Source organism: Balaenoptera acutorostrata, chromosome 2, assembly GCF_949987535.1.
Source record: "Balaenoptera acutorostrata chromosome 2, mBalAcu1.1, whole genome shotgun sequence".
NCBI lineage: Eukaryota > Metazoa > Chordata > Mammalia > Artiodactyla > Balaenopteridae > Balaenoptera > Balaenoptera acutorostrata.
Window position 1 is genome coordinate 164775474 of NC_080065.1, and position 14758 is coordinate 164790231.

Genomic DNA, 14758 nt, shown 5'->3' on the forward strand with positions numbered 1-14758 from the left:
CTCTTTTTCCTCTCTACCTCCCCTCTCTCTCTCTCTCTCTCACACACACACACACACACACACACTTCCCAGCCGCCATGCCACTAATAGAATTATATCATAATTTTGTTTAGATCAGTATCCAATGTTTCCATCACTATAACTATGTGTGCTAGTCAGAGCTGAGCCAAGTACTAAACTGTGATTACTTTTTCTTTCACTCATACCTTTTTTGTTTTCCTTAGAGTTAATAACTGCCTCATTTTTAGTTTCCTTGTATTGTTTGTGCATGTCAGAAGTCAACCCCAGATTCTCTGCCATTTGATTTAAATATCCCATCAAGATGTTTATTCACACTGGGTTAGTCTTATGAAGTTCTTCTTCTTGAAGGTCTGTGGTGGAACGTTTTGACCTCCTTCAATCTGGATTGGTTGTCCTCTTTTCCAGTCTTTATCATAAATGTGAAAATTCCCTTCACCTGTTTCCAGTGTTGGATCTCTGTTTCATATCTTCTCTTTCTTGGTTTACTCCCATGTTTTGATAGATCAGTCTCCAGTAGCTTCTTAGAAAAGTATGTGGGAAGTAAAATTTTTGAGATCTTGTTTGTCTGAAAATATCTTTATCTTCCCACACGTTGATTGATAAGTGAGTATAGATATTTAGGTTAGAAATATCTTTTCTACAGAACATTAAAGGAAATCTTCCATAGTCTTCTAGCTTCCAGAATTGCTGTGAAGAAGCCATAAGCTACTTTGGTTACTGATTCTTTGTGTGTGCCTTGATTTTTTTCTCTAGCTGTTTACAGAATCCTCTTTTTGCCCAATATACTTGTTTTAGATCTATATTCATCCAGTATGCTGGGCATTCATTGGGCCATTTCATATCCTTCATTCTTGGAAAATAGAATTTTCATTCCTGTTATCATGTTTTTAATTTCCAAGAGCTCTTTTTCTTTAAATGTTCCTTTTTGAAAATAATAAATAGTATTCTGTTCTTGTCTTTTTCTTTCATGGATCCATATCTTTTCATATCTTTGATTATACTAATGATAACTTTTGTTTTCGTTAATTCCCTGTATAATGTCTGTTTTCTCCAAGTTGCTTTTTTGAGGAGAAAGGAGGGTTGGTTTGGCTTTTTGGTGTTTATGTCTCATGTTAGAATATGTCCATAGATGTCTGGTAAACTTTTGTAATCTATCCACGTTTCAGGGTGACTCAAAAGCTCTTGGAAGCTCTGAGTACAGGTGAGCACTTGTCATTTCTGAGTTTCCCTGTCAGTGGAACTGGCTGCCCGTTTCTTAGGAAATACCTCATCAATGTCTTTAGGTCTTTCCTCTTGGGCTGGATGAGTTTTCCAGAAAATACTTCAGATTTCCTACATGAAGGATAAAGACCAGGATGCCAGGTTTTTGGAAGACAGTTTTGGGAAGGTGGCAAGGATCTCTGCACTGAGCATGCATAGGTTCACTTAGAGCCCCTGTTTTTGCTTTATCAGCCTTTGCCTCCCAGCTGTGCCTGGTATCCCAGTCCAGAGACCCTCTGTTTTACCTCTCCACAAAGTTAACCTGTAGTCTTCAGCATTGGGGGAGAAGATCTAAAAGTTTCTTAAACAGATTACAAGCCATCATATTTATTTTAATTTACCTGCTTTTACCCTAACTTCATCGAAACCTCATACTGCCATTTGCAGCACTTATTGAAGATTTTTTTTTCCATTTTTTGGTAAATAGGATTAAATAGGATTGCTCTTCTCTACTGCTGGCTTAGGATTCAGCTTTCTCAATTCTGCCAAGTCAGTTAAAATTTATCCCTTTGCCAAAGTCATAGACTTAGATTAAACATCATCTAAACATGACATTTGCCTTATTTACTTAGTTAATTGGTTACTTTGAATTTTGTAATCAGCATCTCTTACCCCACCCCTTAAATCAAAGGCTAAGACCTTGACAATTACCTACATCCATCCCCCATCACCCACTTTTTGCACCTTCTTGCACCCAAAGTAATTGGCATCCTGAATGTTCATCATGTTCCTTTCCTTTTTATACAGTTTTATTGCATCTATATGTGTTCCTGTAAAGTATATATTTTTATTTTAGTTCCTTTTAGCTGTATATAAAAGAGTATCATGCTGTATGTAATCAATTGGTACTTTTATATTTCACTTACTATTATAAAGTACTAAGATTTGTCCATACCTATCCACTGTAGCATATTCATTTCCACTACTATAGAATATTGTTTTGTGAATATACTTCATTTTCCTTCCAGCTTCCAGATTTTTACTGTTATTATCTGCCCTCCTTTTCTTCCCTTCTTTGTGGATTTTTTAAAAAATGATTTACTGTAGTATTAGTGGCATTTTAGGAGGGAACAAAACTAGATGTGTATATTCAATCCATCATTTTTACCTGGGTTACCTAAGCGATCATCAAAAGTAAGTTTGACTATATGAGATGTTTTTACCTTACTAACTTTGTGAACCTACACCCTGTGTAAGGTTTGACTCCACTGCACATACCCTAAACCTTGGTTATTAGCATTAATAACTGACATCTAATAACAGAAAGCCAACAAAGTCATCCAGTCCAACTTTCCACTTTGTCAAGGAATGTTCCTGGTCAGGAAGCCACAGATAGTGCTCTTTGACCTTGGAGATACCTTTCAATAATTCTAACTTAAAGAAAAATGTTGATGTTTTACTTATCTTTTGTAACCTTACTGCAATTAAATGCAGGGTTTCCATTAGACTTTTTAAATATTGAAAGTAGCCTAAGGGCCCTCTCTGTTGCCTATAGGGAAATCTAGAGGTCTAGGAGCCCATGTTAAAGTTGCAGTTCTGAGCATCATATAGTAAGACAGAAGTTTAAACTTTTTCTTTCTTATCTTTCTTCCATTGCAGGGATGTCATCAAGTGGTTGGTCAAAGCAGTAACTGAAGACAGATTAACTCAGTCCCCAAAGGAGAATCAAACCTCTCCAGGAACAGGAATCTTGAAGGCCAGCAGTAGCCACCCTTCTCCCCAACCTAACCTGACAAAGAACAGCAATCAGCTGTAAGGAGCAGGCAGAAGTTATCTTTCCTGGGGCTATTGGGATTTACTGTTTTAGAGAACAGCACCACCCCCTAAGAGGAGTTTCCCCAAAATTAACAAGCTCTTATAACATAGGCTGATTTTTACTAAAAACTATCTTAGTTTGACTAAAGGCTAAATTCCTAATTCCAAAGGTAAAACAAAAGCAGATGCTTTCCCCCTAGATGAATAGGACTTCACTAAGTGAATATAAATTCACAAAGCCGAAGTAGAACAAAAGCCGGAGGACAGTGCCCTCCCTTTCCTAGATTCCAAGAGACAATACAGGGTTACAGCTACTCACCACTTCATCTGTCCACTGACAGAATAGGAGTCATGCGTAGTGGGTGTTCCAGCAGCCTCTTGTCCTCAAGGACCTGGGTCTCTCCTCCAGTCCTGGAAGAAGAAGAGCAGTTCAACCTGCAGGTTCCAACAGGTTATAACAGCAATGGTTCAAACCAGGGCAGGTCCTATTACCTCAGACCACACTGGAAAGAGATTCCTGGCATTTTTTTTTATGGGATTGAAAGTGGTCTTGGCATTTTTTGAGAAATGCCAGGATTTGGGGGCTGGAGCTGCCCTTGCACAAGTAACCTGCTATTCCATGTCAATTATGTTAAAAATGACAGTCACACTTGATATTTCAGATACAGCATTTGTGCCTAAATTCACAACGCTATATAATAATCTAGTTGCACTGACCTGATTTTCATATAAGTACTATGGGTTTTAACTAATTTAGGAGACAATCTTGTATCTAAAGGGAGAATGTTTTGGAACAATGAAGTATTTCCTTGAGCAGATTGGGGAAGGTCCTAAAGTAGGGAAGTAGGGTTATCCCAGAACTCAGTACATAGACCCAAGAGAGAAGCAGACACTGTTCCTTAAATGAAAGCTAATATAATAATAATAATAGTAATAAATTTATTGTAAGTAGATATTAGTAGAATAAAATAGGGTCCCCCTAAAATTGATCATGATCTTAACAACAACAGTAGGCACTGCTGTTTACCATTAATGAGTGCCTATCTGCCAGATATCTTAAACAGCACAACTTTATGAAATAGGTGGTATTATTTCTCCTTTTTTGAGATGAGAGAACTTAGACTGAAAGCAGTTTAGTAATTTGTCAAAAATTGATCAGCTTGTCATTGCTGAGCCAGAATCTGATGCCAGAGTCCCTGTTCCACCTATTGTGTCACTGGCTGCAGATTTTCTGAAAACAGAGCCTTTCCTTCCCTCACAAATAATAGTGCATGTTAGAAAAGGCTAGCTTCAAGGCCAGGCTCACCTTCTGAGGGGTTGCCCAGATTCCTTCTGCCACATCAGCCTGGCTGTCTCCCACAGTTAGGTCTGATGAGAGAGAGGGTCACGTTTCACCAGTTGAAATTCTGAGACTGAACTTAGTAAAAGATTATTGTAAAGGAACCAGTAACAGGAGAAGACTATATGGTAAATATGTATTTTCTCCCATCAAAGAAATTCAAATAATTGTTAGTCATTCTGGACCTGTTTCTTCATCTGTAAAATAGAGAAGTTATAGGTTAGGTGATCCTTAAAGTTCTCTAGATCCTTAAGATTGCATGTTTCTCTTTTTGAATTTAAAAGCAGCTTGCTTTTACAGCTCAACCCCAGGTTCTGAGAGGTTCAGATAGTATGATCTGGCAAAAGGGATTCAGGTAGGTGAAATTGCTAATAAAAGCATGCTGGTGCTTGAGTAGTTCTCCCTGACCCTAGTGTGTGCTTTACAAGATCCTTTAGTACACTGGTGGGGACCTCATCCCAGCCAGTAGGGTAGCTCTTTGCCAGACCCTCCCGCTCATTTGTTTTCTGTGTTCTGGACTCAGGATTGTATGCCAGCTGCAGAGGATGCTGTCCATAGCCGTAGAGGTGGATAGGACCCCCACATGCAGCTCCAATAAAATTGCTGAAATGATGTTTGGGTTTGTGCTGGACATTCCTGAGAGGAGTCAGAGGTGAGTCTTAGTTTTTTTTTTTGTTCATTTGTTTTTTGTTTTGTTCTGGGAACATAATTTCAAAAGAAAATTCCAAATGGTAGTTAAATTAGGAAAAAAGAGGTAGAGGGATAGTTCCTGTCTCTTTAACCTTTTGAAAGAAAGAGGTTCTCAACCAGTTGTTATTATTTGCAACTAAGGCATAATTTCTTGGGAAGAGGCAGGGTTCCTTAAATGGAGCCTAAATTTTCCCACTTTATCCATCTGTGTAATAACTTTACTCATCTCTCAAGGTTCAGCTGTGAGGCACGACCATCTTCTCTGACCCTCAGCCATAGAGCCTGGTATAACTGTTCGCTAAAGTCTTGATGGATGAATGAAATAGGCATATCCAATATTAGGGGGAAAAGAGGTGACCCAAGAATGAATAGGGTTGCACCTGTAGAATGAGCCCAGATACTAAGAATAAGGAATTCAGTTTCTCTAAGCATTAATTAGTAAAGCATTTCATTAGGAAGAGATAAGGAAATAGAACTCTTGGCTAGGGCCAGTGATTCCTCCTTTGAACCAGTAATTTTAGAAATCCGAAGGAAGAAAAATAAACTGGAATGAATATGAATTCATGAACAGTTGCTGGTACAGAAAATAACTATGAGAAAATCATTGTATGGTGGTGGCCCTTGGGGGAAATTATCTCCATCAGGTCCATGTCTGCTTCCCATCCCCATCCCCTAAGCTCCCAGTTGGCAGCCAAGACTATTCTTGTACCGTTCTGGTTCCTCTATTGGAAGAAAATGTCATACCAAATAGAATTGTAATAAAGATTTAATTAAAATATCCTGCTAAGATTAAGACAAACATTTATTGGGTCCCTACAATGTGCCAGTCATTGTCATGTTAATTATCTCATGTTTTCATAAAACTTTATAATGTTATTCCTGTTTAACAAATGAGAAAAATACTCTAAGTAGTTAAATAACTAACCCAAGTTTACACAGTTAATCACATTCAGAATCCAGATTTAAACCCAGGACTTCTTAAATCCAAGATCAGTTCAAAGAAGGCAATACATTACAGTGGTCAGCCAAAAGGAAGCTTTCATAAATGCCATGCTTGCTCTATCACTTTGTTAGGGATATTTCATTTGGGTCCAACTCCCATACCATTCATTCATTTATGCCCAGATTCTGGTGAGAGATGGGAAATCTAAGGAATGGGTAACTATAAACAAATTTGGGCTTAACATAGACAAAAAAATTTTAAATAAAACCTGGCCCTACTTTAAAACTTTCTCAGAAAGGGCATATTGGCAACCACCCCAAATTATACTAGAAGATACTTTATATACTTTTATCTTGGTTGTTTTAACTTTTAAAAGTTTAGGTGTAATTTACATGCAATTAAATGCTACAAACTAATTTACATAAATATCCTTCCATGAGTTTTGACAAAGGCATAACCCATGTGACCTATCATTTTCCAGTGCCTCATCGATAGCATATAGAAATCCTGCAACCTTGATGAATTCATTTATTCTAGTAGGAATATTTCTGTAGTTTCCTTAGAATTTTCTACATACACAATATTTTGTCTGCAAATAAAAACAGTTTAACCTCTTCCTTTCCAATCTGTATGCCTTTTGCTTGTTTATCTTACCCTATTGCATGGGCTAATACCTCCAATAGAATGTTGGAGAAGTGATAGGAACAGACATCCTTGCCTTATGCCTGATCTTAGGGGGCAAACATTCAGTCTTTGACCATTTAATAGTAGTATTAGCTGTAGGTGTTTCATAGGTGCCCCTTGTCAGATTGAGGAGGCTTCCTTCTATTTCTAATATATTGAGTGTTTTTGTGAAGAATAAGTATTAAAATTTGTGAAATTTTTTTCCTCTAGTGAAATAGTCAAAATTTTTCTCCTTTCTTCCATTGATGTGATGAATTACATTGATTAATTTCCTAATATTAAAACAACTTTACATTCCTAGAATAAAAAACCCTACTTGACTGTGATATGTTATCCTTTTTTTATTGACAGACTGAATTTGCTAATATTTTGTTAAGGGCTTTTGCATCTATGTTTACTAGAGATGGTGATCTGTGATTTTATTTTCTTATAATGTTCAACTTCATTCATATTTAAAGAAATTTAAATTAAAACTACACTGAGGTACCATTTCTAACCTATCTAAATAGTAAAAATTTTAAAGTACTATAAAACACTCTGTGAGGCTTTGAGAAAGCAGGTAGGTACTCATACATTGCTGGTGGGACTGCAGAATGGTACAAGCCTTATGGAGGGGAATTTTCCAATATCTAACAAAATTAAAGGTACATGTACCTCTTGACCCAGCAATCTTATGTCTAGGAATTTACCCTGAAGGTACACTTTTAACAGTATAAAAATACATATGCACAAGGATATTCACAACAGCATGTTTGTAATTGCAAAATACTAGAAACAACCCAAATGCCCATACACAGGGCAGTGGTTGAATATCTGTGGTACATCTACACAGTGAAGATGTAGCTGTGAAAAAGTAAAATTTAAAAATAGGAGCAAAATATATATGATCTGTTTTCCAAAATATATTGTTAAGTAAACAAAGTAAAATACAAAAGAGTATGCATAATAAATATACATATATTTTTCTAAGAAGGAGAAATTTTAAAATATACATGATTATAATAATTTACAAAAAAAGAAACCAATTTAAGATAAACTGCAGACTAATCAAATTGCTTACATACAGGAGTAGATAGATGGCAATGGGCTGGAAAGGAGATAAAGTGCTGAGCTGGAGTTGGAATGACCTTAATGGTAGTATTGGTAGTGTAATACTTCCCTGAGTATACTTCTTTGTATAGTTATAACTTTTAGACTTTTAGAACCATATTAATGTTTTATATACTCAAAACAATAAAAATAAATCAGCAAGGAAGTTGGATGGGAGCCTAACATGCAATACAAACAGACACAAATTAACCTGTGTTTTAAATGAATAATAATTGGGGCCATGGGGTGGGAGATGGGAGGGAGGACAAGCCCAAGCAACTTTATTTTTACTTCTTATTTTTAAATAATTATAGATTCACAGGAAGTTGCAAAAACTAGTACAGAGGAGTCCTGTATACCCTTCACCCTCTTTCCCCTAGCGATTACATCTTGCATAACTATAACAGTATCACAAAAAGGAAATTGATGTTGGTATAATCCACAGAACATATTCAGATTTCATCCATTTCACCTAGATTGCACTCATTTGAGGGTAGTTCTATGTAATTTTATCACATTTGTAGCCTCATATAACCACCAGCACAATCAAGGTATATGGAACTGTTCCATCACCACAAAGATCCCTTGTACTACCCTTTTACGGGTAACTATTCATCTTCTCCAACCCCTGGAAACCACTAGTCTGTCCAAGTAAGATAAAACACAGTATCTGGACTAAACGCCCTCAGGCTAAAGACAAAATGAAGTGTAAATAAATATTAAACTCTAGTTAGTAAATTTCTTTTTCACAGAAAGTATGAGTTAACAATTCAAAAACTATCTTATGTGTATTCTAGGATTAAACAAATAAATGTATTGTGGATAATGAGAGCCAAGTTTCTCACTGTCAGAGAAGAGAGTAACACATATGAAAAGGGGAAAGGATAGAAGGAACCCTGTGGTGCTGGATTGGAATTGGAGGTATCAACATGAACTTGTGGTTTCTAATAAATATAGATAGATATAGGAATAAATGTAGATGTGTGAGTGTGTTTTATATATATATATATAGTGTGTGTGAATTCATACGTCTGTTTCCTACCTTTACCCACTGAGAGAGCATAGAAACAATTACACCCTAGTAGCAATGAGCACACCTAGTACTCAGATCTTTGTTTCTAAATACTAGTTTATACTAAAAGGAACCAGAGTTCTTTAAGGAAATGACTAATTCCAGAGCTGAGGTAAAGAAAAGTATAAAATGAGCCTAGAACATCTTGTTCCAGAAAGTGAGGAAATGTTCAAGGAATGTTCAGAACATGTCAAAAGAAGCTTAAAGGGCTTCCACTGACTAAATCTGGGATAATTTGAGTATCAAATAAATATTGACAGTAAAACATTATAAACTGTTGTATGAAATAAGAATCCATGATTCTAATACTGATAGGAAGGAAGAAAACGGACTCTCTTCCTTACATTAGAAAGCCAGCTAATAAATATAAGAAGAAATGATGAATTAGGGAAAAAAATGCCATTTGGCAACCATCATAATAAGAGTTAATTCAGGTATGAGTGTGTACTAAAATTGTGAAAGTTTGTGGAGTACCAAGATATTTGCATAATCTCAAAGTATGTTCTCATGAGATATTAATTATGAAGTGAAAAATAATAACTTTACTGTGGAGATAACTACCATAGTCAAGTGATCAAAATTAACACCAGCAATGGGACAAATTGACATCATATGCCCCTTGATATGATACACACAACATTTTTGCAGTCCTCTTGCCAAAAAATGCATAACCTCAATCAAATCATGGGAAAATATCAGAGAAATCCCAAATGAGAAACATTCTATGAAAAAAACTGACCTGCACTTTTCCAAAATGTCAATGTCATGAAAGACAAAGCAAGATTGAGGAACTGTTCCAGATCAAAGGACATTAAAAAACAGGCAACTGAAAGCAATGCATAATCTGGGATTTTCTTCTGCTATTAATAGCATCATTAAGACAATGAAAAAATCTGATTAAAGTCTATGGTTAATATAATAGTATTGCGTTAAGATTAATTTTCTGATTTTTTTTTATCATTGTACGTGGTTATCTCAGAGAATGTCCTTGTTTTTAGGAATTATACACTGCAAGTATTTAGGGATAAATGGGCATCATGTCTGCAACTTACTATCAAATAGTTTAGAGGAAAAAAATAGAAAGACAGAGTTAGTGAGAAGGATAAAGAAGATATGGTAAATGTTTAACACTTGGGGAACCTGAATGAAAAGTACTAAGGGTATTTGTGAATTATCTGTACTATTCTTGCAACTCTTCTCTGAGTATAACAAAAAGTTAAAAAAAAAAAGTATATTTATTGTAAACAGCATATAGTCAGATTTGCTTTTTTAGGCAGCTGACAATCCCTGCCTTTTAACTAGAGTTATTTATTCCATTTACATTTAATTTAATTATTGGTTTTACATCTTTCATCTTACTGTTTGTTTCCTATTTGTCCCTTTTGTTCTTTGTTCATTTTTACCTCCTTTTCTGCCTTCTTTTGGATTAATTATTTTCTATTATTCCATTTTATCTTTCCTAAGGCTTTTTAACTTTTTTAAATTAAAAATTTATTTTGACATAGTTGTAGATTCTTATGCAGTTGTAAGGAATAATACAGAGAGATCACATGTACTCTTTACACAATTTTGCCCAATGGTAACATATTGCAAAACTTTAGTGCATGTATCACAACCAGGATATCAAGAATGGACTTCCCTGGTGGCGCAGTGGTTAAGAATCCACCTGCCAATGCAGGAGACACAGGTTCGAGCCCCGGTCCAGGAAGATCCTACATGCCACAGAGAAACTAAGCCCGTGAGCTTCAACTACTGAGCCTGCACTCTAGAGTCCGTAAGCCACAACTACTGAGCCCGCGTGCCGCAACTGCTGAGGCCTGCGTGCCTAGAGCCTGTGCTCCACAATGAGAGAGGCCACCACAATAAGAAGCCCATGCACCGCAACAAAGAGTAGCCCCCACTCACAGCAAATAGAGAAAGCCCGCGTGCAGCAACGAAGACCCAATGCAGCCAAAAATAAAAATAAATAAAATAAAAATTTTTTTAATTTTTAAAAATAAAAACAAAGAATGATAGAAGCCAAGATAGAGAACATTTCCATAACCATAAGGATTATTCATTTTGCCCTTTTATAACTATACCCTCCCACCGCCACCCCTTCTTAACCCTTGGCAACTACTAGTCTATTTTTCATTTTTATAGTTTTGTCATTTCGAGATATTGTATAAGTGGAATCATATAGTATGTAACCTTTGGGGATTGGCTTTTTCACTTAGCATAAGTCTCTGGAGATCCATTCAGGTTGTATCTATCAATAGTTGATTATTTTTTATTGGTGAATAGTATTCCATAGTGTGGGTGTACCTTTGATTTTTTTTTTTTTTTTAACCATTTACCCCCTGAAGGATATCTGTCTTGTTTCCAGTTTGGGGCTATTATGAATAAAACTTCTATAAACATTCATGTACAAATTTTTTAATAAATGTAAGTCTTCATTTCTATGGAATAAATGCCAAGGAGTGCAATTTTTGCATTATATAGTAGTTACTTATTTAATTTTTTTAAGAAACTGCCAAACTGTTTCCTTGAGTGGCTGTACGGTTTTACATTCCCCCCAGCAGTATATGAGTGATCCAGTTTCTCTGCATCCTGGCCAGCATTTGGTGTTGTTACTGTTTTTTATTTTAGCCATTCTGATAGGTGTGTGGAGGATTCTCATTGTGATTTTCATCTTCATTTCTCTGATGGCTAATGAAGTTGAACATGTTTTCGTGTGCTTAATACCATCTGTATAACATCTTCACTAAAATATTTTTTTCTTATGTTCTAAATAGATTGTTTGCTTTTTTACTGAGTTTGTTTTATTTTTTAATAGATTGTTATTGGAATATAATTACTTCACAATACTGTGTTAGTTTCTGTTGCATAATGAAGTGAATAGCCATATGCATACACATGTCCCCATATCCCCTCCCTCTTGAGCCTCCCTCCCATCTCCCCTCTAGGTCATCGTAAAGCACCGAGACAATCTCCCTGTGCTATGCTGCTGCTTCCCACCAGCCAACTATTTTACATTCGGTAGTGTATGTATGTCAATGCTACTCTCACTTCGCCCCAGCTTCGCCCTCCCACCCCATGTCCTCAAGTCCATTTTCTATGTCTATCTCTTTATTCCTGCCCTGCAACTAGGTTCATCAGTACCTTTTTTCTTTTAGATTCCATATATATGTGTTAGCATATGGTATTTGTTTTTCTCTTTCTGACTTACTTCACTCTGTATGAGAGACTCTAGGTCCATCCACCTCACTACAAATAACTCAGTTTCATTTCTTTTTATGGCTGAGTAATATTCCATTGTGTATGTGTGCCACATCTTCCTTACCCATTCATCTGTTGATGGACATTTAGGTTGGTTCTATGTCCTGGCTATTGTAAATAGTGCTGCAATGAACATTGTGGTGCATGTCTCTTTTTGAATTATGGTTTTCTCAGGGTATATGCCCAGTAGTGGGATTGCTGGGTCATATGGTAGTTCTATTCTTAGTTTTTTAAGGAACCTCCATACTGTTTTCCATAGTGGTTGTATCAATTTACATTCTCACCAACAGTGCAGGAGGATTCCCTTTTCACCACACCCTTTCCATCATTCATTGTTTCTAGATTTTTTGTTAATGGCCATTCTGACCAGCGTGCGGTGATACCTCATTGTAGTTTTGATTTGTATTTCTCTAATAATTAGTGATGTTGAGCATCTTTTCATGTGCCTCTGGCCATCTGTATGAAATGTCTATTTAGGTCTTCCACCCATTTTTTAACTGGATTGTTTGTTTTTTTTGATATTGATCTCCATGAGCTGTTTGTATATTTTGGAGATTAATCCCTTGTCTGTTGCTTCATTTGCAAATATTATTTTCTCCCATTCTGAGGGTTGTCTTTTTGTCTTGTTTATGGTTTCCTTTGCTGTGCAAAAGCTCTTAAGTTTAAGACCAATTTGTTTATTTTTGTTTTTATTTCCGTTACTCTAAGATATGGGTCAAAAAAGGTCTTGCTGTGGTTTATGTCAAAGAGTGTTTTTCCTATGTTTTCCTCTAAGAGTTTTATAGTGTCTGGTCTTATGTTTAAGTGTTTAATCCATATGGAGTTTATTTTTGTGTATGGTGTTAGGTAGTGTTCTAATTTCATTCTTTTACACATAGCTGTCCAGTTTTCCCAGCATCACTTATTGAACAGGATGTCTTTTCTCCATTGTATGTTCTTGCCTCCTTTGTCATACTTAGGTGCCCATATGTGTGTGGGTTTATCTCTGGGCATTCTATCCTGTACCATTGATCTATATTTCTGTTTTTGTGCCAGTACCATACTGTCTTGATTACTGTAGCTTTGTAGTATAGTTTGAAGTGGGGGAGCCTGATTCCTCCAACTCCATTTTTCTTTCTCAAGATTTCTTGGCTATTCAGGGTCTTTTGTGTTTCTATACGAATTGTAAAATTTTTTGTTCTAATTCTGTGAAGAATGCCATTGGTAGTTTGATAGGGATTGCATTGAATCTGTAGATTGCTTTAGGTAGTATAGTCATTTTCACAATATTGATTCTTCCAATCCAAGAACATGGTATATTTCTCCATCTGTTTATGTCATCTTTGATTTCTTTCATCAGTGTTTTATAGTTTTCTGAGTGCAAGTCTTTCACCTCCTTAGGCAGGTTTATTCCTAGGTATTTTATTCTTTTTGTTGCAATGGTAAATGGGAGTGTTTCCTTAGTTTCTGTTTCTGATTTTTCATTGTTGGTGTATAGGAATGCCAGAGATTTCTGTGCATTAATTTTGTATCCTGCAACCTTACCCAATTCATTGATTAGTTCTAATAGTTTTCTGGTGGCATCTTTAGGATTTTCTATGTATAGTATCATGTCATCGGCATACAGTGACAGTTTTACTTCTTTTCCAATTTGTATTCCTTTTATTTCTTTTTCTTCTCTGATTGCTGTGGCTAGGACTTCCAAAACTATGTTGAATAAGAGTGGTGAGAGTGGATATCCTTGTCTTGTTCCTGATCTTAGTGGAAATGCTTTCAGTTTTTCACCATTGAGTATGATGCTTGCTGTGGGTTTGTCATATATGGCCTTTATTATGTTGAGGTAGCTTCCCTCTATGCCCATTTTCTGGAGAGTTTTTATCATAAATGGTGTTGAATTTTGTCAAAAGCTTTTTCTGCATCTATTGAGATGATCATATGGTTTTTATTCCTTAATTTGTTAATGTGGTGTATCATATTGATTGATTTGCATATATTGAAGAATCCTTGCATCCCTGGGATAAATCCCATTTGATCATGGTGTATGATCCTTAATGTGCTGTTGGATTCTGTTTACTAGTATTTTGTTCAGGATTTTTTTTGGAAGAGTTTGAGAAGGATCGGTGTTAGCTCTTCTCTAAATGTTTGATAGAATTCGCCTGTGAAGCCATCTGGTCCTGGACTTTTGTTTGTTGGAAGATTTTTAATTACAGTTTCAATTTCAGTACTTGTGATAGGTTTGTTTATATTTTCTAATTCTTCCTGGTTCAGTCTTGGAAAATTGTACCTTTCCAAGAATTTGTCCATTTCTTCGTGGTTGTCCATTTTATTGGCATATAGTTGTTTGTAGTAGTCTCTTATAATTCTTTGTATTTCTACAATGTCAGTTGTGATTTCTCCTTTTTCATTTCTAATTTTATTGATTTGCGTCCTCTCCCTTTTTTTCTTGATGAGCCTGACTAAGGGTTTATCAATTTTTTTTATCTTCTCAAAGAACCAGCTTTTAGTTTTATTGAGCTTTGCTATTGTTTTCTTCATTTCTATTTCATTTATTTCTGCTCTCATCTTTATGATTTCTTTCCTTCTACTGACTTCGGGTTTTCTTTGTTCTTCTTTCTCTAGCTGTTTTAAGTGTAGAGTTAGATTGTTTATTTGAGATTTTTCTTGTTTC

The 14758-nt window shown here is 35.8% G+C and overlaps 1 protein-coding gene across 1 annotated transcript in view; it reads left to right on the plus strand.

The window, feature by feature from the left end:
* SIMC1 (SUMO interacting motifs containing 1) overlaps positions 1-14758 on the plus strand; it is a 97791-nt gene that overhangs the window by 66478 nt on the left and 16555 nt on the right. Inside the window, exons 6-7 of the mRNA XM_057540005.1 lie at positions 2881-3033; positions 4899-5027. Coding sequence (XP_057395988.1) covers positions 2881-3033; positions 4899-5027 — 282 coding nt within the window. The remainder of the gene's footprint in view (positions 1-2880; positions 3034-4898; positions 5028-14758) is intronic.